Source organism: Candoia aspera, chromosome 10, assembly GCF_035149785.1.
Source record: "Candoia aspera isolate rCanAsp1 chromosome 10, rCanAsp1.hap2, whole genome shotgun sequence".
Taxonomy (NCBI): domain Eukaryota; kingdom Metazoa; phylum Chordata; class Lepidosauria; order Squamata; family Boidae; genus Candoia; species Candoia aspera.
The window spans coordinates 20,697,547-20,722,663 of NC_086162.1; the positions used below are offsets into that span (position 1 = coordinate 20,697,547).

Sequence of the window (25,117 nt, forward strand, 5' to 3'; positions counted from 1 at the left end):
ATGTGTGTGTGTGTGTGTGTGTGTCAAATATAGCAATATATGAAAAATGCTTAGATCATTTCCTTCATTTTTCAAGCCAGTGAAGTTTGAATCACAGCTGACTAAGGCCTTCCTTTTAGCTAGTCCTAACTGTAAAATGTAACCACAGACTCTGAGCTTTAAACCAAAATGTTCTTTATGGACTTGAGAAAAAGTATATCCTCCTACTCTTTCCAGCAACAGCTTTTGTAAAGGGCTGTATTTAACCATTTGAACCCCTCCTCAACTATAGCAGGGATACATCCCGTGCCAGCTTCAATTGCACAACAGGTTTTTTTTAAAAGGATATTAAAGGACAGCTTCAATGAAGCACCAGTGGTGGATCTGGGCAGGGCTCTCTGTGGCCCTAAATTTTGCTGTCAAGTTCAAGGAAATTATGGAAGGGTGATTGTCAAAGATCACACTTACCTTCTTGTTTAGGGCTGTGTTCACATGATACCTTGACCCACAAACTCATCAACCGCAGAGTGTGTTCAACTAACCAGCCCATGTTGTTAATTTATGGTAGAGCCATACGTAGAAGGGCTGGGGGGGGGGGGTGAGCAGGTTTTGTGCACGGTAATGGTAAGGGGGAGGGTTGACCACCTCTGGAGGTGAGGTTATACGGAGGGGCACATCCCACCATAAGTAAACTGGCCCAGATGCTAATCCTTTGGCATGAGAAGAATACTGAAAGGACAGACAGGTCTCTGGACTTTGATCTGCAAAGGATAGGTCATCTTGCCAAGCTGGACAGAATTTTTTGAGTTTGAGCCTTTCTCTTTCTTGCAAACATCTGCCCTCAGTAGAAATTCCTGGCCGCAGGGCACTTCAGGAGGCTGAGTCAGAGCCTCCCTCCCTTTGCAGCCTGGTCTGGAAGATGGGGCGGCCCACCTTTTCTCCAGACGATGCGGGCTGTGAGGGATGCTGTTATTTGTGTAGAACGTGTATTTATTTCGCACTCAAACCACATGACTCTGGGTGGGGTACAACATCACGAAACAAAATAGAAAAGGAAACAACACACAGCACTGAAGCAAAAAGTGTGCGGAGCAGGTGAGCTTCTCCACCGCAGGTAAGGAAGGAGACGCAGCGCTTTGCACATGCTCCAAAGAACGCTGGGGCTGCTGGGCACGGATGCTGCGTGCGGTTGTCGGCATTTGAAAGACTCGCCGCTGCCGTCAGGAAAGCTGTGCATTGAGGAAAGACACTGGCGTGTCTACACTCAGGGCTGATGTGGCCACAAAGCGAGTTTTCATCACTTCCCCCCCTTCCTGTGTCGCCCATTCCGCCGGCTGCTGCGTCATCTCCCGAACTTCTCTAAAAGAAGGAAATTTTTCTGCAATTGGTTTCTGGGGTGGGGCCGGGCGAGCTGCGGGGGGGCTGGATTTAAAACATAAGCAGAGGCCGAGAGGGACGGAGCTGCAGAGCATTTTTTTTCTCGGTCTCGAAGAATTGCTCGCTTTGCGGATTACCAGCCCGTTCCTACGCCAGCCAGGGCCCGTCCTGCACCCGGATCTCATGGACTGCTTCTGGACGAGCGTTTTGTCCGCCTTGGTGGTGGCAGACGGTAAAACAATAATTTTAGGAAGCGAGACGGGTGCTGGTGGGATGCGAAAGATGCTGTATATTGTCTTTCGTGTAACAGCTGTAAACGAAAACCGTTTTCCGGTTCACCGGAACGAGTTTTGCTCTGGGACTTTTAAAGTTTGTTTCTTTTAAGACTGGGGGGAAAATCGATCTGGCTGATTTCAGGGCAGGCCGGGGGCAGGAGAGAAGCAAGCAGAATTGTAGTTTTTCCCACCCCCACCTTTTTATTCTCAATGGGAAGTAGTACCTAATGGTTAGAATTAGGATCTGGGTTGCAGAAATGCAGACGACCGCTAGAGGGCAGCGAAGAGTTAGCACTTTCGTATCTCGTGGCTGCTTCCTCGTGGCTGCCCAGATTATGGCAGTCCAGATATGAGTCCCGGAGTTAGGACCAGCCAACTGGTGAAAGAAATGTTCTTGTTCCTAATCCGAGGAGAAGGGCAATCAAGCACAGATCAGTTTGCCTCCTTAGCAAAAAAAAAAAAAAAAAGGCACTTGAAAAGGTAAAAATTAGCGGCTAAAAATGGTTGCTCACTCTCTCCCTTTCCTGTACATTTTTATGGGTGGCTTTGAATTTCCTGAATCAATTTCTGTAGAATGAATGCCCCCTCCCAGAATTCTCTATTCTCACATGATTGTGTGCTGATGCGTTTTTTTCTGAGCAGTTGATGTGTTTCTAACCCTCCCCAGCCTAGTTACTGAAAGCTAAACTTGGACTATAGGGAAATTATTGTATGGGAGGCGAAAAACCCATTCAGACATGCAAGCTTTCAAGAAAGCAGCCTAAATACGCGAATTTGCCTTCTAGGCCAGTGTTCTGGGAGTTGAAGTCAGGGCCGCAATTGGGGGGGGGGGCAAGCAGGGCATGTGCCCTGGGCGCCGTGCTGGTGGGGTGCCAAAATGAGCACTGGGGGGCGCCAAAATGGGCGCAGAATCCACCTTTGCCCCGGGTGACACAGACCCTAGTTGCGGCCCTGGTTGAAGTCCACACTGTTCTAGGCATTTGGGCTACGAAAATAAAAGGACAAAACGGAGTTGTTTTAAGACAGGGAATCTCAGGAAGGGAAAGTTCATTGGATTCTACTTGACCTTCTTTTTTATCTTAGATCAGTGTCATTTTTTTTTCTTCGTTGTTTTTGGATCATCGAAGCCAGTGCTTACGTAAATAAGAATGGGTGTGGGTAAACCCCCTAGCAGCATTTGAGGGTCCATTTTAATTGATTAGTCTTGCTACTTTGAGAAGTATGGCTCCATCTGATCATTTCAAAAAGGAAGCACACGTGAAGGATGTTTTCCCACTTGTAGGATATTCTCTTACCATTAATTAATCCATATTAACATTTCTATCAAAACAAACCATCTAATCATCAAAACCCGCAATCAAAACTTCATTTTTTTTCCGACACAAACATGTAATCCAAAAGAGGTTGCCATAAAGAGACAAATCTAGAAACAGTACTATCTCTGTTAAGTTCGCCATTTGAGCCAAGTCCATTAATATAATAATCCATTCTTCCACTGTAGGTATTTGTGGATCTTTCCATCGTTGTGCATATAATAATCTCGCAGCAAGGATCATATACAAAAACAAAGTTCCATGTTGTTTCTCCAATTCTTTCTCTGTCAAACCCAATAAGAACAATTCTGGGTTTTTTTTGTCTATTCACTTTAAGGATCTTCTGAATAGTAATACATATCTGAGCCCAATTTTTTTTAGCCTTTTCATAGGTACACCAAAGATGATAAAAGGTTCCTTCACCCACATCGCGTTGACTTGATTTCTTCCCCAGCCCCAGTTAGGCTTGTCGTCCTTAGCTGTACCCATGTAATTCTCCCTCTTCTTCCAGCCCCATCCAGGGGTGGCCTCAAGGCCTGTCAATGCTGGTAGGCTTTGCCACCCGGTCCCCCAAGAGAAGCCCGATGATTGGCATTGACTGACAACAGAAGCGGGCTAGGGGTTGGCAATGGGTATAACACATTTTAAGCCAGTAGAGTTTTCTGACGATGTTGAAATTGGTGGAGAGCACTTCCATAGCATTAAGGAAAGGCCCCATGTGGAGGATCCAGGTGTCTAAAAAGTCCCTGGCTTGAAAGTGATCTCCACTTATCCCCATCATGTGCACAAGAACCCAAGATGAAATAGTGCATCTAGGATGAATTGGGAGGCTAGCTCAGAATCTTGTTCTCAGCCAAAGAAGATGCAGTGAAGTGGGAAGAAGAATGCAACAATTCCAAACATTGTTCACCTGACATTAGATGATGGACTAAACAGGATGATCTACTCTTCTGCAATGTCGTCAGGAGAAGGGCATACCAACATTCACGCGAGTGGGAAAAATAAGCCCCTGGCCAGAGGTGTCTACAAGGTGTGGCGTTAAGATGGTGACCACAATGGTCCAACTGAAGCTCTGCCTGTTTTTTAAGCGCGTCACAGATTTGATTCAAGAGAAGTTTTACTTGTACCTTATTTTCTTTCCAAATAGGAAGAGCATGTTGGATTCCTAGCTTCTCTCTAAATCTTCTATTAATCATTTAGGCTAAGAATGTTTCTGGATTGGTCCCCTGCTCATGAGAGCCCCTTTTGTCAACTCTGATCTGGAGTCTTTCAAAAGTGGAAAGCTTTTATGAATTTCCACCTTGCCTGAGTTGTTTCAGAAAATCCAAAACACAAGGACTGCAGTTAGTAAATCGTAGATTTTGGCCTTGTGCAGAGGGGTAAAAAGTGGGTCCCAGCCACCTGAGTTCCCCTTGCAGCTCTCGAGGCCCCCAGAGTGGTAGGGCCAAATAGTTTTGCCCTTGTTTTGTTTTGTTTTACATGGTTTACACTGCAGGCATTAAGAGTCCAGGGGTGTCAGCAGCAAACTGGGATTTCTTCGAGATGATGAAACTTGCATCATGACATCACAATGCAAGTTCCACTCCTTAAATACTTGCATGAGACATCATGATTGAGGTATATGAAAGGAGCTGGGTTTGTATCATGACATTGTGATGCATATTTCATTGTTTGCCCACCTCCCTCTCCATAGATGCCCATATAAGGAGAACAAAGGCGTCTTAAGCTCTGCAAAGTCTTAAAGCACCCATTTCACCCCTACCCCCACCTAAATTGATTTTGGACCTACCCACTTTTGCAGCGTGGTTCTCAATATACCACACAAACCCTAGAAGAATTGCTGGCTTAGTGTGTTGAGCCAATTATGATTTATTGAATAGGCTGCAGTTAAGCAAGCTGTCGTTTACATAGATGTAGGAACATAGTCCCTGTAGAGAGGGCTGAAAAGCCTGTTCCCTGCACCCCTGTTTTACAGAGACCATGCCTCTTTTGCAAGCCTACTTTGCTAATGACTTCCCTTTCCACTTCTTCTAACAGTTGTTGGCCTTCAGTGCTACTCTTGTCATGATAACAGCGACTGCCAGGAAACAGAGGTATGTGAAGAGCATCAAGAGAAGTGCAGCACCACCGTCATGACCATAGTAGCTCGTAAGTTTTTTGGGGGAAAGGGGGGCATGACAGGGAAAAGAGAGAGAGTGAATGAGCCAGGGCTGGTCCTGGGCTGGACAGACCAGTGATCTAGCTCAGTCTAAAGCCAGACCTACCCGTCTGCTTGGCCCAGGACCAGCACAGCCACTCACCACTTCCTGAGCACAGAAATGGGCTGTGTTGTCTTCCTCCCACTACCAACCCGTTGCAAATGCACCCTGCGCCACGTTTTCCAGCTTTGATTCAAAGCTGCTGTTTTCCAACGCAACACATTTTAGACCCTTCAGAATGGATGGTCTCCAGCGCTATGTTCCATTCTAATGCCAGCCCTGAATCCGATTGGCTGCAGGGCCCAGCCCAGCCCCCGGCCCTCCAGCAGCCGGTCATTGCCCTGGACAGCCCTTCCATCCTGGGTTGTTTCATTTTATAATCTTGCGATTGATCCAGTTGTGGCCCATTCAGCCTAGGCGTTCTCCTCACCCTGTGTTTTCCCACCCCCTCTAGAAGCTCATCTTCAACCTTTACGTCTCCCAACAGGCACCCTTTGTTTCCCCCCAGCCTGAGTGAAGCATACCCTCCCTCCCCTTTATTTTTTTTTTAAGCTGCAACGTAGGAATATGCTTCTAGGAAGCTCAACTATTAGTTCTTCCTTGCTACAAAGATTCTGTGGACCTACAAAGGAACATAGGAATGAAAGAACAACCTGCTCTCTATTGCTTTGATTATCACAGCACTGGAGCGACAAAGATACCATAAGGGAAAAATAGAAAGGGTCTGAGCTACTGTCATAATTATAGATTATCAGGAAAAGTAGAAGTAATAATATAAAGTTAAACAAGGGTGGTATGAAAGGTTTTTTGTATATATCCTTTGTAAAGGAAGTCAGAAGTTGCTTTGGTAAATGTATATGTTTGTATTTTTTCTTTTGTTTCTTCCGTTTTTTTCTATTTTCTGTTCTGTACCTCTATTCCTTCTGTTTCTCATACATTCACAGTAACTTCATTTTTCCTATTTTTAATTTATACATTACAAAAAATAAAAATAATTGACAGACGGGTCTGAGCTACTGTCAAAGGAGATGATGTGGGAAGGGGTCTATGTGTGTGTGTGAAAGCATCTATGTGTGCAAACATCTGGGAAACCAAAGGAAAGCCATGGGGACTAGGGGGAGGGCAGAGTCCCTAGCACACACCAGGAGACTGGTCTACCCAGGAGCCCACCAGTGAGTCTCACCTCCCCTGCAGGGATGAGGAGGGCAAGAAGCCTGGGAACAACCAATCCGGGTTGCGGTGGCCCCAGTCCACACTGAGCACCAGCCTGACCCCCTTGCCAGCCCACTGCAATCCAGACTGGAAGTCCAGGAGCTGGCTTAAGAAACAGCTGGGAGCCAGATGGGAGAGATGCGACTGAGGCTGCCGGGCGGAACTGCCCTAAGTCAGCAGGATTCAAGCTCATATGGATTGTTGAAATCTATAGCCAACTGGAACAAGTGCCCTGAGGGCTGAGCAGAGATGTGCTACTTGAAAGGCAGGAGAAGTCATTTGGCAGTATCTTTGCAGCCCCAGAAGTCCATGCATGACATGAAATAGGATGTTGAAACAGCAACACGCCATTTTGCAGATCTCTGGCTTGTTGCCAGGCAAGGGCACTGGCTGTGCTTGGGATGTCACCAACACATTTCTTCACCAGTAGCAGCTCCCCCAGGACGTTCTTATAGCAATAGTGAAGAAGTTCATCAATTTCATTTTGGCAAGTGAAGGATATGAAGAATCAGTGTTAAACAGAGAACCATTTTGTATGTACGAGCTTGTGGACCAGCCATGACTACAGTTTTTTTTCCACCTTCCTCTCCCTCCGTTCTCTTGCAGGACCTAAGATCTCCACGTACCTCCTCAAGGGCTGTGACGTGAGTGGAAAGCCCAATAATTCCCTCTCACACCTTTCCAGTGATCGGGTGGTATTTTTGGCAGAGGAACATTGTGAGACCGAGCTGTGCAACAGTGGTGTACCCAGGAAAGCACCCAATGGTACATATTTGAACATGCAGGAGCTTTATCCAGGGACCGATAACTGACATGGGTTCATATATCCTGTTAAACCAGGCCTTCCTTGTACTATAGTGTTAAACTATAAACCAGGCTTTGCAAACTATAGTAGCTCAACCCACACACTGTCAGCCTTTCGAGGTGGTCCAGACAAGAAGCACAGCCAGGAGTATTGCTCTATCTTTATTGTAAGGTTACATTAAAGAATCCTGCAAGTCTGAAAGCAGATCTCTCTCTCTTGCCTTTACAGTTCAAGAAACTAGGTCCCTTCTGAGACGTCTGCCGTTCCCCCATTCCTTCTGTGGGCTCAGCTGCCTCTAATCGGACCATTGTCCAGTCTGCACTCTTCCTCCTATCCCCTGAGGTCATTCCCACATACCGTTAGACACTGCATGCTAAAATGATTTCACAGGACCAGAGCAGTCGGTTGAGAGACATTCTCTTCTAGAAGCAACAGTAGAGGGAATGCCTCTTCTATTCTGGGAGTTGAAGTCTACACAGCTTAAAAGGTGCCAAGGTTGAGAAACACTGATATACGGTATTACGGAAGGTCCCAAAAATGCTTCTTGGGGTTTAGTAGGTGCTGTGATGCCCCAAGACTCTGATATAATAATGTGTGCAAGAATAGGCAAAGAGTCCTTCACCATTTCAATGGCTTTCTGCTTTTCAGTGGGAGATATGCTCCGTGTGCGAGGCCGTAATGAAAACATCCTGAGTTGCTATTCCTGTACAACTGCTGATAAGACTTGCAACAGCTCCAGTCTCCCATACATGCGTTGCTTCTGGCCCCAGGAAAAGTGTGTGGACATCACCTCCTTTACTATTCCAGAAGGTGGGTCCTTGGCCTCTTCCTCTGATTCACAAGTTCGTACCTCCCCCTCCACAAAAATAATAATAAAAAAAGCCCAGTCACCCAGGGTAAAACGGAAGATCCTATCCCAGCCAGACAGGAAATCATTTATTTAGCATTCATCACAAACCTTTCTCTTCCCCACTTCTACACATCAGAGTCAGTAGCACAGCAGTGCAGGCAGTAAATGAATTGAAAATTGATGCAATAACCTAAAACTCGGGGGGGGGGGGGACGGTGCAGCAGGCAGGAGGATCAAAAAAATCAAGATGGTGGCTGTGTGATCGAAGCCCCACCCTTTTTTTTTAATGTGCATCATGACACATGTAAAAGGAGGGGGGAGATTCAATCATGCTGTCCCAGCCCTCATTTTAACTTTTTTTTTTTTGCTCCTTCTCCCTCACAGAAACCTTTAAAGTCATGTTTCTCAACATTGGCAATGTTAAGATGTGTGGACTTCAACTCCCAGAATTCCACAGCAAGGCTGGCTGTGGAATTCTGGGAGTTGAAGTCCACACATCTTAACATTGCCAATGTTGAGAAACATGGCTTTAAAGACTACTGTAATAAGAGACAGCAGATAAGAAAATGATAAGGCACAGACAGCATGACTTGAAACACTTAATTCAAACATCCTATATTTGCATATTAAACATGTCTATAGAGTTAATGAGACCTCTAGGTCTAAAACAGTGATCTGTGAGGGGCAATTTTAAACAAATCTAATACATAATTTATTACAGACCTGGCTTTGTCAATCAATTCATTTCAGCAAATATGGCAGTAGAGCTGAGATCAACATCAGAAGTATGGATTTAGATCTGGGAAATCTACATATGCTTTTTTTTTAATCAATCAAATTATTTTTATTGCAATGACTCTAACATTTATTTATTCATTCAATTTATATAGCCGCCCATCTCAGTTTTATGTGACTCTAGGTGGATTACAATAAAATAAATAAAATATGCAATATAAAAAATAAAAATAAAACACATAGCAGCCAGGCATTATCCAACCAATCATCCACACAGCCAGGTTGTCGGATCATCATTAGACAATAATAGGATTATTGCCTAAACACCAACTATGCTCATTCAAAATATACTTAAGAAGGATTCACACCACCCAGTAAGCTACAAAAATTAACCAAGATTAAAATTAACCAGGCTTCGCGTGTTTGTAAGTGCAGCTGTTGTGATTAACCAGGTTAAAGGTAGCCTAGGCAAAATGTATTTGAGGATCTCTGTGAAGCTTCTATTTGTAGTAACCTTTAGAAAGTTTCCAACTTCCAATAGATTAAAAGATGACAAATGGGGCAGCTTTCCCTCCCCCACTTGCAAATAAATATATATAATTAACATTTTACTCCCCCATTCTCAGAACTGTGTGGTGTTTGTTTGTGGTTGGCTGATTCTAGTAAGAAAATGAAATAGCTCACAGCCAGCCCTATTGTGCCAAATAATAAAGTCATTTTTCGCCATCTATGTGCAGGGAGTGAAAATTAGCATTTTACTCCCCCGGTCCCAAAACTGTGCTGTTCTTGTTTGTGGTTGCTGGGTTCTAGTAAGAAGGTAAAACATCCCTCCCAGCTTTACTATGCAGAACAATATAGTCATTTTTTGTCATAAAAGGCGGGCCAATTTTACATTTCAAATGTGATGTTCTAGAGCAGCGGTTCTCAAACCTTTTGATCTCAGCACCCCTTTACATTTTTAAAGATGATTGAGGACCCCAAAGAGCTTTGGTTCTCAAAGTGTAGTCTCAAAGGGTTATATTTATCAATATGTACTGTATTAGAAATTAAAACTGGGAAATTTAATTTCTAAAATTCTAAAATTAAAAATATTTAGCTATTTGACTTTGCGGACCCCCTGAAAGGGTCTTGGGGACCCCTGGGGGACCCCAGACTACACTTTGAGAACTGCTGGTCTAGAGAAAATCTCAACTTGTGGAAATTGGTGCCCCCTAAAGGCCAAAAAACACATTTACAACCATTTTTTTCCCTCCCTACTGGTAGAATTCCCCAGGGATCAGGAACGTATCAAGGGCTGTGGCCAGCTTTCCCACTGCCAGGAGGCCCTGGGCTTTCACAACCACAAGAGTTTCTACATGATCAAGTGTTGTAACTCCAGTTGGTGTAACAATGATGTGCAAGGTAAGCTATCATAGCATTGCGGAGTCCTGAGTGCTCTCTGAGCCTGGTTTATTTGCTTGCAGACGTTTCATTACCCGACTAGGTAACATCAACAGTGCTTTCTAACATCACTCCTTCCTGGGCAGGGATACAGTTAGAAAGATCAAGAAGGCTTTAATGTATTCACTCATAAATGAGGGCTTACATGGACATATTCAGTTTCCAAGACTCTATCCTGACCCTTTTTTCTTCTAATAAACCTGACTCTATGAAATTCTAGCTTTCTTGTTATAAGCAGCTGCCGGGCACTTAACAAGAAGGGCTAAAACAGTTTGGGAGTATGAGTGAAACCTCAAACAGTTGAGGCTGCCCCTCCTGGCTAAAACATGTTATGTTTTTATCTTGAAATGACTTACAGTACAAGTAGTCCTCACTTAACAACCATTCATTTAGTGATGGTTCAGACTTACGACGGTGCTGAAAAAAATGACTTACATCTAGTACTCACATTTACGACAGTCGCAGTGTCCCCATGGTCACGTGATCACGATTTGGATGCTTGGCAACCAGTTCGCATTTATGACCATCACAGAGTCACGTGGTCACGTAATTGCTGTTTTCAACCTTCCCAGCCAGCTTTGGGCAAGCAAAATCAATGGAGAACCTTGTGATTTGCTTAATGACCACGTGGTTCACTTAACCCCCATGGTGATTCGCTTAATGACCACTGCAAAAAAGGTCGTAAAATCGGGTCACATTCACTTAACAACTGCTTCACTTAGCAACCAAAATTCCAGTCCCAATTATGGTAATTAAGCAAGGACTACCTGTAGGGCTATCTTAAGAAACCAAACCATGTTAACAGCAGCTCTGGGATATAAAGGGCAGGCTCAGCTGAAAAAAACCATTCGGCCTTCTTGGAGTCTGTGAAGACTCAGTTTTTCTCCCAGGCATTGGGTGAGGATGCTTGATAAGCCCAATATAATGTGCATTTGGGGCTGTGAATTATGGTCCATTTAACATGTGGGTAGCCTGCTAATTCATCTCCATCAAACTGCAGTGACATACAATTGTATTCAGTGATGGGATTTGTAGTTTTGGGTTTATGTGCAGTATGAACCCCTCCATGATGGTTGATGACTATGGTTTATAGCTTAATGTGTTGTATGCACCCAGCCAGTTATGGCTTATTCCATAATCATGGGTAAACCACCCTTTGCTTAACACAGTGGGGAAACCAATTCACAGAGTTTACTCCTATTTGCAGATTACAAGAAGGCTCCCTTGCCCTTGAATGGGGTCACATGCTACAGCTGTGAAGGAAACAGTACCCACGGTTGTGCCACAGATAACGTCACAAAGGTGCAATGCCGAGGCCCCATGACTAACTGCCTAGAAGCCTCAGGAGTCCACGGTGAGTGACTTCTGACAACTTCCTCTTGCTCCATCACATCCAAGTGTTGATCTGCAGAGTGAGACCAACGAGAAAGGCAGAACAGCTTTAGAAATAAATTTACAGAAATTATAAGCCCACATCAAGTAGGCTTAGTGCGCTAAGAGTTCCAAGCTGGCTTCAGAGTCGGAGGGACGCTCCATTCTCCACCAGGATCCAGACCCTTTTGGGCCATCTCCAGGTGGATGAAGAGAATTTCTGAACCTGTCAGTTTATCAGAATGATATATACCAGTGTTTCTCAACCTGGGCACCTTTAAGATGGGTGGACTTCAACTCCCAGAATTCCCCAGCCACCATGGTTGGCTGGGGAATTCTGGGAGTTGAAGTCCACCCATCTTAAAGGTGCCCAGGTTGAGAAACACTCAGTTATACAGTCCACCTTCCCTTAAGCAATCGGAGCATAGAGATATGGCTGTCACATTATGTCAAATCCCCACGTATGGGGTTTTACAGTCATATATCATTCTGATAGCTTCTTTATCCATTCCCACAACCATTGAATGTGCTGTATACATCATCTGAAGAGCAAAGACTCAGGAGTTCAGTTCATGAGTTTAAAACCCCTAGAATAACATCTGGGTACCTACATCTGACAAGCCCCAAATTGAATGAAATGTGTCACATAGTGTCTCCCTCCTGGTGGTCAGTATAACTTAGAAGCAGAACTGGGGGCATGACAGAATATAACATCTGTATCTCTCTCCCTGAGGGCTTAAGGGAAAGTGGACTGTATGTACCATTTGGATAACTTCAGCTTCCTAAGTTCTACCACTGGGCCCTTGAGTGGGAAGGTCCAAGTGGGAAAGGATCTCTCAGTTTCTACACTTGCTTTCTCCCTCATTCAGGCATCTCTGGGAAGAATTCAGTCCTCAAAGGTTGTGCTTCTCCATCTTGGTGCAACAGTCCCTATACCTCCGTCTACAAGAACCTGGGTAGCGTAGAAACCCACTGCTGTGCTGGTGATCTGTGCAACAGCTTGATCATCGATGGACAGCTAAAACCATTGCCAAGGAGCCAAGCCAGCCACCTCATCCTGACTCAACAAACTGTTCTTTCAACCGGTCTCCTGCTGTTTGTGGTGTTTCTCCTCTCTTCGGAAAGCTCCTGATCTCCAAGAGGAAGACAGAGGCTTAATCCAGATCTGGACCAACTAGGACTTAGAACTGTGACCTTTTCTACTCTCCCCCAATATTTAATGCAGCTGTGAATAAATATGTGATTACTGCTGGAGAGCCTCTGATTATGCAGAATGCAGGACTCACACCATTAAAGAGAAAACCCATCCCTAAAAAGGCAGGGGTGAAGGGACCAGGTTAGGGACCAAAGAGCCTCTGAACCTTCCCCCCACTTTCTTTTTAACATGGTCATTATCCAAGCTATCCATGCTTACTTGAGAGTAAGTTTTGTTGACTAAATAAGAAGACAGGCTTCCAGACCAATATGGATAGCGTGGTAGGAATTAAATTATGTGTTGTGAAAGAAGGCTGGTGGCTAAGAAGGGTCATGCTTTGTGAAACCTTGGATTTCTGCTCAACAGGTGGAATGTAAGTAAAGGCTGCTGAATTATTACAAAGGTGCTGGACACCCATCCTGTGGTGAAAATCCTTTTTTTTTTCTTTTTTATAGCCCACTGAATAGAACACCATGAAATTTCCCATTCCTATTATTTATACCTTATTGATGGTATGGACTCTTTTTAGCTGTTTCAACCAATGAAGATTTATCCCTGTAGCCTTTTAAAATCTGGATGGGGCACTCAAGAAGCACCCCTTCCTTGCCTACAAAGTTTGACCAGTTGTTGATATAGGGAAGTTATGCAAGAAGCAGCTAATTTCCTCTTTCAGAAGTTTTTTAGCAGAATGAAATGGTTGCTTCCTGTTTTATTGTTTTATGTATCTATTTATATTAATAAAGTATTTTTATAACATTCAAAATGTATTCTTGTGGCCTTACTATATTTTAATCCAATTAACACTGCAGACAACTGCTCTTTCTGAATAGGAAGTAGGAAAGATATTTAGATGTTGAAGTTTTCTCATTCCCACGGGAATGAGTGAAGAAAATCCATTCATTTTTCACAAGAATCTCTACTCTGCTGTTGGGGGTCATTGACCTGTAATGTCTGAAGCTCTGGAGGGTCTTGTTAGGACCATCACTCTGATCTCTGACAGTTTTCCTACTTCCTCCAGATTAGCACACTCCAATTCTACAAACCTGACTGAAAATTAAGGGATCCTGAGATATCATTTTGACCAACCCTCTGGTCTTATAACACTATAGATTTTTTTGGTGTGGAAATGTTATCTCTAAAAATGGAATGGGATACGAAAAGGACTTATGTAGGCTTCTCCAACTTGGGTAAACTCCACTGTGAAGACTTCAACTCCCAGAATCCCCCAGCCAACATGGAATTCTGGGATTTTAAGTTTCTAGAAAGCACCAGAGTTTTAGAAAGACTGCACTTTGATCTTTGGGCTTAAGAATCAGATTTGCTCTATCATGGTTATTTCTATGCTGCAAATTATTTGGTACTATATCAGAACAACCATGGGAAAAGATTTTGAGTTATTCTTCCACTCAATATGTGATTTCAACACAACATATTGCCACAGCACGAACTGTTAGAATGGGATAATTGTTGAAACTTTTAGAGAACATGCTGAATTTTTATTGCAGCAACTTCCAGTCCTTTTTAAAAAATTATTTTTGCAAAATAGACGAAAGAAGTTCAGAAGTTGTCTGAAGTTGCTTAACTAATGTTGAAGGATGGGTGATTGTTGAGACATCCCAGAAGCATTAAGACCGAGATTGATGTAAAGCTTTAGAAGGTTTAAAGCTTAATTCTCAGCAAGTGTTTGGATTTGAAAGCTAAGTAGAGTCAGGATGGGTAAATGCTTGGATGGGAGACTTCCAGTGAACCCTGTAGGTTAAACTGAGAAGTGGTGGCAGGGTGACAGCGCTCTCAGCTTGCACAGCAACCTTTAATGAATTATTCCAAGACCTAGGGCTAGGCCTTGCCTGTCAAATATCCACAGACTAGCACTTGATAGAGCAGCCATGAAGGCCTTGGAAAAGATAATTCAAATGCTGTGATGTGTCTATACCTACAAAGATCAGAACCATGCAAGCCATGGTATTCCCTGTGATGCTCTACAGAAGCAAAAGTTGGATTTTGAAAAAGCAGGATAGGAAGAGTATTGATGCCTTTGAACTTCGGTGTTTGACAAGACTCATGAGAATACTGTGGCCAGCCATGAAAACAAACCAATGGATCATCAAACAAGTCAATCTAGAGTTCTCACTTGAGGCACAAATGACCAGCCTCAAATTGTCCTACTGCGGACACATTATGAAAAGACCTATCTCTCTGGAGAAGGCTCTAACGCTGGAGAAGTTGGAAGGAAAGAGAGGAAGAGGATGAGCAGCAGCATGAGGAATGGACTCACAGTGGCGATGGGCGCACTGTTGGAAGGGCTGTTAGACCAGGTTAGGGACAGATCATTATGGATAAAATCTATCTATGTGATCACTAGGAGTCAGCAATGACTTGATGGCGCATAATCAATCAATCAGTCAGCCCCTGCCTTTCCACCACATGCTAAGCTAAATCTAACACTAATCTGGTCAGGGTTTTGTGTTTTTTTTGCAGATTAACTTGTGCAAAAGCATCTCATTTGGTGTGTGATTCAATGAATGGTATACATCCAATTAATCTGATTAACATGCTCTGCAGACCCACTGGTGTATGTATTTACTAAAAGAGAAAGGAATTCTCAAGAACCAATGCGTGTACATGTGTAGGCCCATACACAATTTTTCAGCATCTTTCTGTAGCCGTTTCTCCTTTAAGAATCTTGTCGTTGAGAAATTAGCCAACTTCTCAATGTGACAGGAAATCCTTTTTATTATCCAGTTCTGACTTGCTAATGTACATATATTATGGCTAAACCAACTGTGTAAACTCACAAGCTTCTTCTTTTCATTTACCTCTCACCTGAAGATTGGCTCCTCACTCACAGTGAACATTAGGAAAAGATCATGGAAAGTACCCAGCTGAGAAAAATGACGGTATCTTCTTTATTTCACAGATTTCTGGTGATCTGTCTCATTTCAGGTACCATTATATTATTATCATTCATTCCTGTAACAGTAAACATAAGCTGTTGATGTTTGGAGAATTTTTTTTTAAAAAAAGAATCCTTTTTTCCCTGAAAACTACTGTATTCCTTCAAGTTATTCTTCTAAAACACCACTGCAGGTAATGTATATTTACTTTTTTTTTCTTCATTTGAAAGATACTTTAATCTGATCAGAATTCAGAGCACAGTTGCATCTATTTATCCCAACAGCAATCATAATTGTCTTTTTGCAAAAGATTCAAGATCAAATCACTAAGAAATGGCTTTTTCAGATACAACAAGATTACGCTTTTATTCAAAAGTGTAACTTTTTTATTTTTTTATTATTAGTAATTAGTAATTGTTCAAGATATAATTAAGACACATAATGTAGGATATAAGACTGACAGAACACAAATCTAAGAAAGAAACAGGAAAAGCTAAACCGGTGCCAGGAGTAAGCAAAAAAGCTTAGCAGACCAGTGGCTTCTGACCTTTTCCAGCACAGGTATAAAAGTACTTAAAAGTTAGTCTTGGACTAATGTATGTTTATGTCATGTCCACTGTTTCAATGTACAGTATACATCATAACGTTTCACATGCCATGGCGCTGATGCGCGTTTCTGTTTGGGAGGGAGCTGCTGGGAGACCTCGTGCCAAGCTCTGTATCTATGTTCATTACAATGGAATGTGTTTGGGTTATGTTCTCTGTTCAAGGACTTTTCCTGCAGACCATCAGAAGCCGTTAGGAGCACCTGGGATTGTGAACTTGGGAAGATTCTACGGGGGGAGGGATCACCTTTGCACCGAGGGCTTTTAGTTTGCATTTGGTGCGCTTTTATCGTTCTCGGCTTTCTCTGTGATCCTGCATACTATTCTTTAATAAATCAGATATCTTTGAATTCCTGCTCATGAGACTGATCATGTTTTAGAATAGGCATTCTTTACAATTTACTTTTGAAGTCCATCTCTGAAAGAATAAAAAGGGTGTGGAATAGAACTGTATCCACAGGTCAACTGGATGCATTTGCATTCTTTCTGTGGTTAGTCAATTGATGTAGCTGCCCATCTCCCAGTTGCAACTTTGGGTGGCAAACGTAGGATTAAAAACCAAACAAAAACAACAACTAATAATAATAATAAAGCAATGGTGCCTGAAAACAAACCCAGCTCATCCATAAGAAAATGCAGAATCGCATTGATGGGTAGACCCAACCTCTGGAGTCCATGGCCAAGGGAACCAAGGAAGTCTTCAAGGTCTACCTGGGTTGGGAAGTTCTTCACTGCAGAATGATATTCCTTTTCAGTTTCTGCTTTTGCTGTAAAAGGGCAGAGGAACAAGTGCCTTAGGCCAAGGATATCCCCATATTTTTTCCAAGTTCTCCTTTTTTATGTCCCCTTCCAGGTACGTCTGCCTTGGAATGCATCAGCTCCACCCTCATTCAAAATAACTACCCGCTCGACACAGTGGGGCTTAAGATTTCCTTACCTGAGCAAAAGATCAACTGTTCCACTAATGAAAATGCTTGTGAGGAGGTGCAGCTGATACTCAGGATAGGTAAGCAAAGGTCTTTAAATTAACCCGTCACATGAGACATGGCCTTTTTCATGCATTTAGAATTCGGGAGTAAAAAGTGAACTAAGCTTTTTGCAAGTATTAGATGCTGAATAGTCATTGTTTTTGTAATATTGTAGGGTGGGGAGATCAAGTATTTTCTGCCATATGCTGTGAAGGGAAATGAATCTTTTCCTGTCCCCATCACAGCTCCAGTAAGATTGTCCTCACAACACACTCAGTGGCTGCCTATCAAAATCCGAGCAACATGTGTTTCCCTTCCAACACAGGCCAAGAGATTTTTTGATACCCTGAAGACATGGGGCAATAAAATGTACAATGAGAAACAACTTCCTTAGAGCTTTGTTCAGAAAGAAAAAAATCTAATGGACCTTTTCCTTATTTGGAGCTATCAGTAACAGCTGGCAGCAATCTGTTGCATCTCCCAGTTGAATGAGGACACTCTTAGTTTTATAACGGATTAAAGCTGACATTTACATTGAATCCATCCCAGATTAACCATGGTGCTGCAAATGCAGATGGACCTGAGAAAGAAGTTTAAAAGCTGTGCCTTCAGGCCAAATCTGGACTCCAATCAACACAGAAGCATCAGCAATGACTTCACATACCAAAGCATTCCCCAACCTGGTGCTTTCCACATCTGTTGAGGCAACAATTCCTAGTGATCCCTTCCAGTTGCTAGTGGGAATTCTGAGAGGTGCAATCTCAATACATCTGAAGGGAACCCAGTTGTGGAGCACTGTAAAACACCAAGTATCTCCAGAGTGCAAAATTAAGACAGGTCTATTCCTTTCTCCAGATATGGTCAAAGGATGAAAATCCTCCTTTGGTATCTACTGGTGGGTTTTTTTTCCCCATAAGCCTCTTACAATGTGAGCAGGAAGATACCTCCCAGCTGATTGGCCAGCTTCAGAGAAAAGCTACCTACCACGCAATCAGACTACTTCTAGTCCTCACTGGAATGGGCTTCTCAGGGAATATGGTGGCCAAGAAGAAGCTCATTCCCATAAAACAAGCAGAGTCAGAAAAAAAAAGAAAAGAAAAGCTAGAATTTTGAAGCCCTGGCCCCAAAATCCAAGTTATCTGTGCAGCCCTTTTGGCTTAGCTTATATAACATAAATTTTTCTCACAAATCAAAAGGAGCTGCTTGGGCTACGTTGTCAGAAGCTGCCCCACCTTCAAAGCTAGACCAAAACCTCTTGATCCATCCAGAGCTGATTTCCTAGCATCAAATTTCCCAACATCCAGGTCCTTGGCAAGTCTGCCATAATGCAAATCCACTGTTTCTATCTTTTCTCCTTCTTCAGATAGAAGTGCTTTGTTAGTGACCCACAGAGGCTGTGCTACCAAGGACCTATATGGTGGTCCAGAATCTACCACCACTGGTCATCCGCACTACAACATCCAGTCCAGCGTGACCTATTGTTTCCATGACCAGTGCAATGCAAACATCACAGATGAAATAATCCTTCTGAACCCTGATGACAACAAAGGTAAAACACACCTCCACTCCCCAGATAGATTATGAGTATTCATTTGTGGAGATAGAATATTTCCCGTGAATTTTTTTTAAAAAGTAAAGGAAGGCAGAGTTCCCTTCCCTTTGAGAGCTGAATAACTAGCAAAATTGATCAGGTACAGATGTTGGGGCCATGCAGATCTTAACTATTATCAATATAATGTTTATATTAATCAATTATATAAATTATATAAAATAATTAAGATAAATATTATCTATTCTTACTAGTTTCTGCCTACTGTGCCATTCTAGAGCGACAACAGCAGGCTTGGCAGAAAAAAAGGGGGGACAGTTCTATAAAAGGGGGGGCTGTTTCCGTTGACCCATGCGAATCACGTAAAGGAGGGTTTTGATGCAGGAGCTGGTTAAAAATTGGGGTATCCATTCTTTATCATTCCCTTTCCTCTGTTATCCAAGCATCTGAAGCAAATGATTCAGCCCAATGTTATTCCGGCCTCAGTTTTGACTCTTCGGAAGTTATCATGGACCAAGTAAGATGCGGCAAAGGCTACCACCAGTGCTATTTCGGCGCCATGAGTGTCGCAGCAGGTCAGTGCAACAAAGCTTCTTTGGCAAGAAAACCTCAGTCACGAAAAGCTTGCAAAAAGTAGCCTGGATCTCTAAAATGGTAGGAGGGAGGAAAGGGGGGAAATGTTGTAGGCTATTAGAAATGGGTTTTGGTGGAAAGGAGAACAGAAGGAAGTTGCACCATTCAGGGCTTGGCCTCATATTACCCAAGAGCAAAACCAGATTTGTGATGAAATGAAGACGCATTGGACAGCAGAGAGACAGCTAAGCACAGTTGTCCAGCCTGTGCAATATCTGACTTCCGATGGATTTTTTTTTAAAAAGGGAACTCACAGCCTTAATACCAGCATGTTTATTTCCAATATTGTTTGGATCTGGGTGTATTGCCTGCCCAAAGAGAGAGTGAGTTGTGCCATTTCAAAATTCTGTTGCTAAACCAGCCACTGTGGGTAGTGGTGTGTGCAGATTACATGCACTGTATTTTTGTGAGTGCCTTTGCACTCACAGGAATCAGCCTTCCTCAGCCTTTTGACCCTGGAGGAACCCTTGAAATATTTTTCAGGCCTTGGGGAACCCCTGCACATTCAGGCTCAAAGCGAGGCCAGAAGTCACAAAATTATTGTATTCGTTTCCTGGGTAGGCCTGTAAATATGCGTGAACATAAACTCAAAATAAAGAATGAAACTGACCTCTTGCATGTGAAGTTGCCTGAATTTAAAATAATTTTTTAGATAAATTATGATCTCTCAGGGAATCCTAGTGACCACTCGCAAAACCCAAGGGTGCCACGGAACCCTGGTTGAGAAGCCCTGCTCTGCAGCAAACTGGTTAGGGAAGATACAACACTTTTGAGCAATGTGCTAGTGTGCGCACGAGGATGTCCAGCAAGCAAGTCTTTTTCTCTCTGGTGCAAAGATGGGAAGTAGAAACGAACCTTGACTTCAAAAGAGGAGAACACCACTCTCTGTCAGGCCCAGCCCAAGGATGACCAAGAATCAGTCCAGCCGAACTTCAGTTCTTTATTTGCTCACCCTGTATAGACAGAATCTTGCCAGACTAAAGCAACTCTACCTAACCCCAGGGGAAATAACCTGGGAAGGCTGTAGGGCGGGTCTATCCTGGACCTCTTCGTTTTCCCACCATTGCCTCCTGGACTGTGCCTCTACGTATCTCCTCCACCTCCTTGGAATGTTCTCCCTCCTTCCTGAGAACCAGCAGCACTGCCGAAATCCACCACATCACGTCCCCCTTCAGAGACACATTCCATAACACTCTCCCCCATAATGTCCCCTGTCTCTCTTCTTCTCTCCCCAATTTCCAGGAAGCATCTCTGTGCTCACCTACATCAAGACTTGCAAGCAGAGCACCAACTGTACTGTCCCCCAGAGTCAATCCTTCGGTTCCATAAAGTTGATCAGTCGGAGCAGCTCCTGTTGTGTGGGCAGTTTCTGCAATACAAAAGAAAATGCAACTTATGCCCCGAACAACGGGCATTTGGTTCCCACCATAGAATCTCCCAGTAAAAGCCCTGACCACAGGGAGGGCTATTTCCCCATGAATCCAGATTGGGACAGCTACAGTAAGGACAATAATAATGACGCTGGGAATGCTGATCCCCAATTTCCTGCCCACTCATTTGTTGTGCCATTTATAACTGCCTCAAGAGCTCCCTCTGTGGCAACTTGCTCCTTTGTAACAGTCCTAGGACGTGCGATCCTAGGGCTATCGTGGTGAGATATGGGATCCCCTTGATTCAAAGTCTGTAGACAAGCTGGGAAAGATGTCTTGTAGCCATAGATATCTGCAGGAGGGCAATGGGAACAAATGACAAATCACATATGGCAATGGTGCCAACAGAAGCCGTTTCAGTTCCTGCAGCAAAGCAAGGGGCTACCTTCGCTTGCCTTTTTTAATGGACCGACCCTCTTTTATCTCACCTAACCCCAAATGCTTCCTGCTATGCACTTCATCTTAGCCCAAAGGCCAGGAAACTAATCCTAATCCTATAGTAAAAGAAATAAACATAAAAAACAGATTACAGCCTAACCATTGTGAGATGATCAGGCCCACATAATTTATCTGTGACTTAATATGAATTTTATATAATACAGATTCAATAGGATCAAAGCTGGGAGTGCTTTGGAATATGTTATTAAAGCAGCCAGAGCATAGAACGCTTCAACGGTACCACTTGCATTTTCTTGTTTTAATGCATTCATTTCCAGGATGAATTTAAAGAACAGGTAATGGAATTATATTTAGAGGCTGAGAGAGTTTGGAGACTGGTTATCTAAAGGAAGGAATGTGGAAGCCTATGAACTTGCTCAGGTTGTAGAATCAGTCTCAAAGACTTTATTGATTAAGACTTTACTGATTAAAACTTCTTCCACTAAATAAGTGTTTCTCGATCTCAGCTGCTTTAAGATGTATGGACTTCAACTCCCAGAACTCCCCACCCAGCATCCTGGCTGGGGGATTCTGGGAGTTGAAGTCCACACATCTTAAAGCCACCAAGGTTGAGAAACACTGCAATAAAGGGACTTTTCAGCAGTGGCCCTACGTTAGTGGAATGCTCCTCTTAAAATGCGATTTAAAGCACAACCTGCCACTCAAGCAGCAACATAAGGCTTGTTTGTAATGCGTTAAACTTTCTGTTGCAATGTTTTAACAGGTTCAGTTTTAGGTTGCATTGCATCATAATTTGGAGGTGCAGTTAGCTTTTTTAGCAGGGAAATTGCCTTGAAAACAAGCCTTTGCAGATCTTTGGAACCAAGCAGTGGGCAATATATTCATACGTGTTCCATAACTGCATGTGCTTGCATATCCAAGGTATCAATAAATGATGCATCGCTCCAAGGAAATAAATCAGCACCAGTCCCAATCCATATTACTAAGAGATTCTGCAGTCATTTTGAGGATATAGTGGAACATCATCTGTGTTTTCAATGCATCAACCAGCTTCATCAAAGAAGGAAGAGAAGTGGGAGGAGACATCCACAGGGTTCAAGTGAAACAGAGTGTCATGTTCCCGTTCCGATGTTTATGGTTCATTGTAACGTTTCACATGTCATGTCTGTGGTTGCGTGCCTGCCTGGCCACGCTGGTAAATGTCCTTTGTGCAACTTGTGATCTTCTGGAATGTATGTTTGGGTTATCTTTGCTGTTCAAGGTTACTTTCTCAGGCCGGTTCTAACGGTTGCTAGCATCTGGGGTGGGTGGTTGCTATGCTAGCCTGAGGGGAGGGTTCGCAACGGGAGCAAGGCTTTTTAAGTTTGTATTTGGCGCGCTTTTGCTCATTCTCAGCTTTCTTCGTACTTTGCATACTATTCACTCAATAAATCAGTTTTCTCTAGTAATTACTAGTGAGACTCCTTTTATTGGAATAGGCAACCGTTACATAAAGCTGAGAATCTTTAATATCAGTCCGCTAGCATCCATCCAGTTTCCTGTGAGGAGTTTAGTTAGCGATGACTGAAACTGCCCCAGAACCAACCACCGGCTCGGGGGAAAGTCAGCTCTCCAGAGGTGGGGAAGGAGAGCCCATGGGACCGCGGAGAGAGGGGACTCTCACGCCAGGGTCGGATGACCTCTCCGAGGCAACGGATTCCAGTTGTGATACGGAGAAGGCAGTGAAGTCAGTGGTGGTCAAGAAAACGGAGGGACCCTTGTATGGGTCGCCAGCAGCCCCAGCCAAGCCGGTGTATTCCTCGCTGTTTCCGACCGTGCAAATCACCAAAAGGACGAGAGCAGTGACACCAACGGAGACGGAGGCGGAGAAATCCCAGCAACTGGAGGCGAGGATGAAATCCATAGAGGATTTGTTGGCAAAGTTAACCTTTACCAGGGACACTCAGAAAAAGGAAAAGACGGGAGGTGAAGAAGGCAGTGACTCTCCTGACACCTCCACGTCCCCAACACCCCCTCCCCCCCCAATAGACAAACAGGGAAAGCAACGGAAATATTGGGGGGGAGGGCCCCCGCCGAGCAGGCCTCCAAAGAAAGCCTCCTTACCTTCCCCAAGTACGGAGTGGAAGGAGAGAGGACGGAGCCGGGAGGGGGGAAGGCGTGTGAAAGTTCGACTGGCAGAGGCTCAAGAAGTAGCTCCAGAGGTGCAGGAGGAAGAGCCGCCACAGCCACGAAAGGCTAAGCACAAAAAGAGGCACAATAGCCCAACCAGGGTCCAATATCGAGACTTTAATGTGAAGTTTAATGGGGATCCTACAAAGCTGTCATTTTTTTTGACTAATGCCCAAAGCTATATGGAAGAGTTTGGAAGCGTGTTTCGTTCGGAGCAGGCTAAGATTAATGCTGTCGCGACCCAACTAGAGGAGAGAGCAGCAGACTGGTTCGTGCGACTGGTTGACATGGATGCTTTGGAGTTGGATTGCTTTGAGGATTTCATGTGGGCAATGAAAATGCATTTTGGGGATCCTCTAGCTGAGGAAAAAGCAAAGGTAGCCCTAAGGGAGTTGGTTCAAGGCTCCAGATCAGTGTCAGATTATGCGCTTGAGTTTCAAGCACTGTCTGGCAAAGTAGAGGATTGGTCTGCCACCACCCTTGTAGAGATGTTCAAAGATGGACTAAGACCAGATATACTACGATGGGCAGTTGTACGTGGTGACCCAGCCACGCTGTATGAGTGGATACAATTGGCTGCGAAGGTTGAGCAAGCCCAAGCTAAGTATACTCAAACTAAAAGAGGTCCCAAACAACAAGCAATGGCAAAACCTACAAGGCCAGCAGCTAGTGCTAGCAAACCAGTGAGACGGTCGTGGTAAGAAGAGAAGGAAAGCCGTTTTGCCAAAGGATTGTGCCTGCGGTGTGGAAAGGAGGGGCACCTGGCAGCTGCATGTCCCCACAGGAAACCAGAGGAACGGAGAGACAGATCGGCAGGGAAATCACCAGTGGCACCGAGGAAGATGAAAGTGACAGTAGCGGAGCTGGTGGAGGGTGTTGACTTGTTTTATGGCGGACAAGACGAAAAAGAAACCTCTCAACCGGCGGAAAACTCCAGCCACCTGCTCTAAAAAGCGCCGAGGAGCAGGTGGAGGAAGATGGGCGCGATCATGTCTCAGTGAGTGGAAATTTCCCAACGTTGACCGTGAGACTTAAGCTGGGTTCCCGTACAAAAACTGTGGAACTATGGGCTATGATTGATTTGGGATGCTCACGTTCCTTAATGCATCCTGATGTAGTAGCTGCTTTGGAATTACCCACTTTCCCTTTGAAACGTCCCATGATTTTCACCCAATTGGATGGATCTATATTGGGGGGGAAACCGGTCACCCAGTCTACAGCATTAGTGGCTTTGCAACTGGGTAGCCACTGGGAAAAGTTGCCCTTTGTGGTGGCACTGGTGGGTGGTCCCTTGGTCATTCTGGGCATGCCTTGGTTTGTTCAACAGAACCCTAGTATAAACTGGGTACACCGAACTGTTACTTTTGCAGATGGGTTCTATAAAGCCCCTCCTGGGGATGATGAGGAGGATAACAATGTGGGGAGGGCAGCAGCGTCAGTGCTGCATACCCTCGCTTTACCGTTGGAAGGGCTACCAGACCAATACCAGGACTTTGCCGATGTGTTTGGAGAGAAGGAGGCGGATCAGCTGCCACCTCATTGGAAAACTGACTGTGCCATTGAAATTCTTCCCAATGCAAAGTTGCCCAGACCAAAGGTGTATGCAATGACCCCAAAGGAATTGGCTACTCTTCGTGAGTTCATAGACAAAAACTTACAGCGGGGCTTCATAGAACCAGCCAGTTCACCAGTGGGTGCTCCAGTACTCTTTAGGTCAAAG

At 44.0% G+C, this 25,117-nt stretch overlaps 2 protein-coding genes across 2 annotated transcripts; both read left to right on the forward strand.

Moving 5' to 3' along the window:
- The first annotated feature begins 1,481 nt into the window (after nt 1-1,481).
- On the forward strand, nt 1,482-13,482 carry LOC134503310 (urokinase plasminogen activator surface receptor-like). The gene is made up of 7 exons (XM_063312078.1): nt 1,482-1,588; nt 4,982-5,092; nt 6,961-7,119; nt 7,808-7,969; nt 10,008-10,145; nt 11,392-11,538; nt 12,425-13,482. The coding sequence occupies exons 1-7, from the start codon at nt 1,540-1,542 to the stop codon at nt 12,685-12,687; spliced, it is 1,029 nt and encodes a 342-aa protein (XP_063168148.1). The 5' UTR covers nt 1,482-1,539; the 3' UTR covers nt 12,688-13,482.
- Nucleotides 13,483-15,547: 2,065 nt separating this feature from the next.
- Nucleotides 15,548-21,723, forward strand: LOC134503204 (ly6/PLAUR domain-containing protein 5-like). Its single transcript, XM_063311888.1, has 5 exons — nt 15,548-15,693; nt 17,103-17,255; nt 18,581-18,766; nt 19,210-19,341; nt 20,642-21,723. The coding sequence occupies exons 1-5, from the start codon at nt 15,618-15,620 to the stop codon at nt 21,052-21,054; spliced, it is 960 nt and encodes a 319-aa protein (XP_063167958.1). The 5' UTR covers nt 15,548-15,617; the 3' UTR covers nt 21,055-21,723.
- The last annotated feature ends 3,394 nt before the right edge of the window (nt 21,724-25,117 follow it).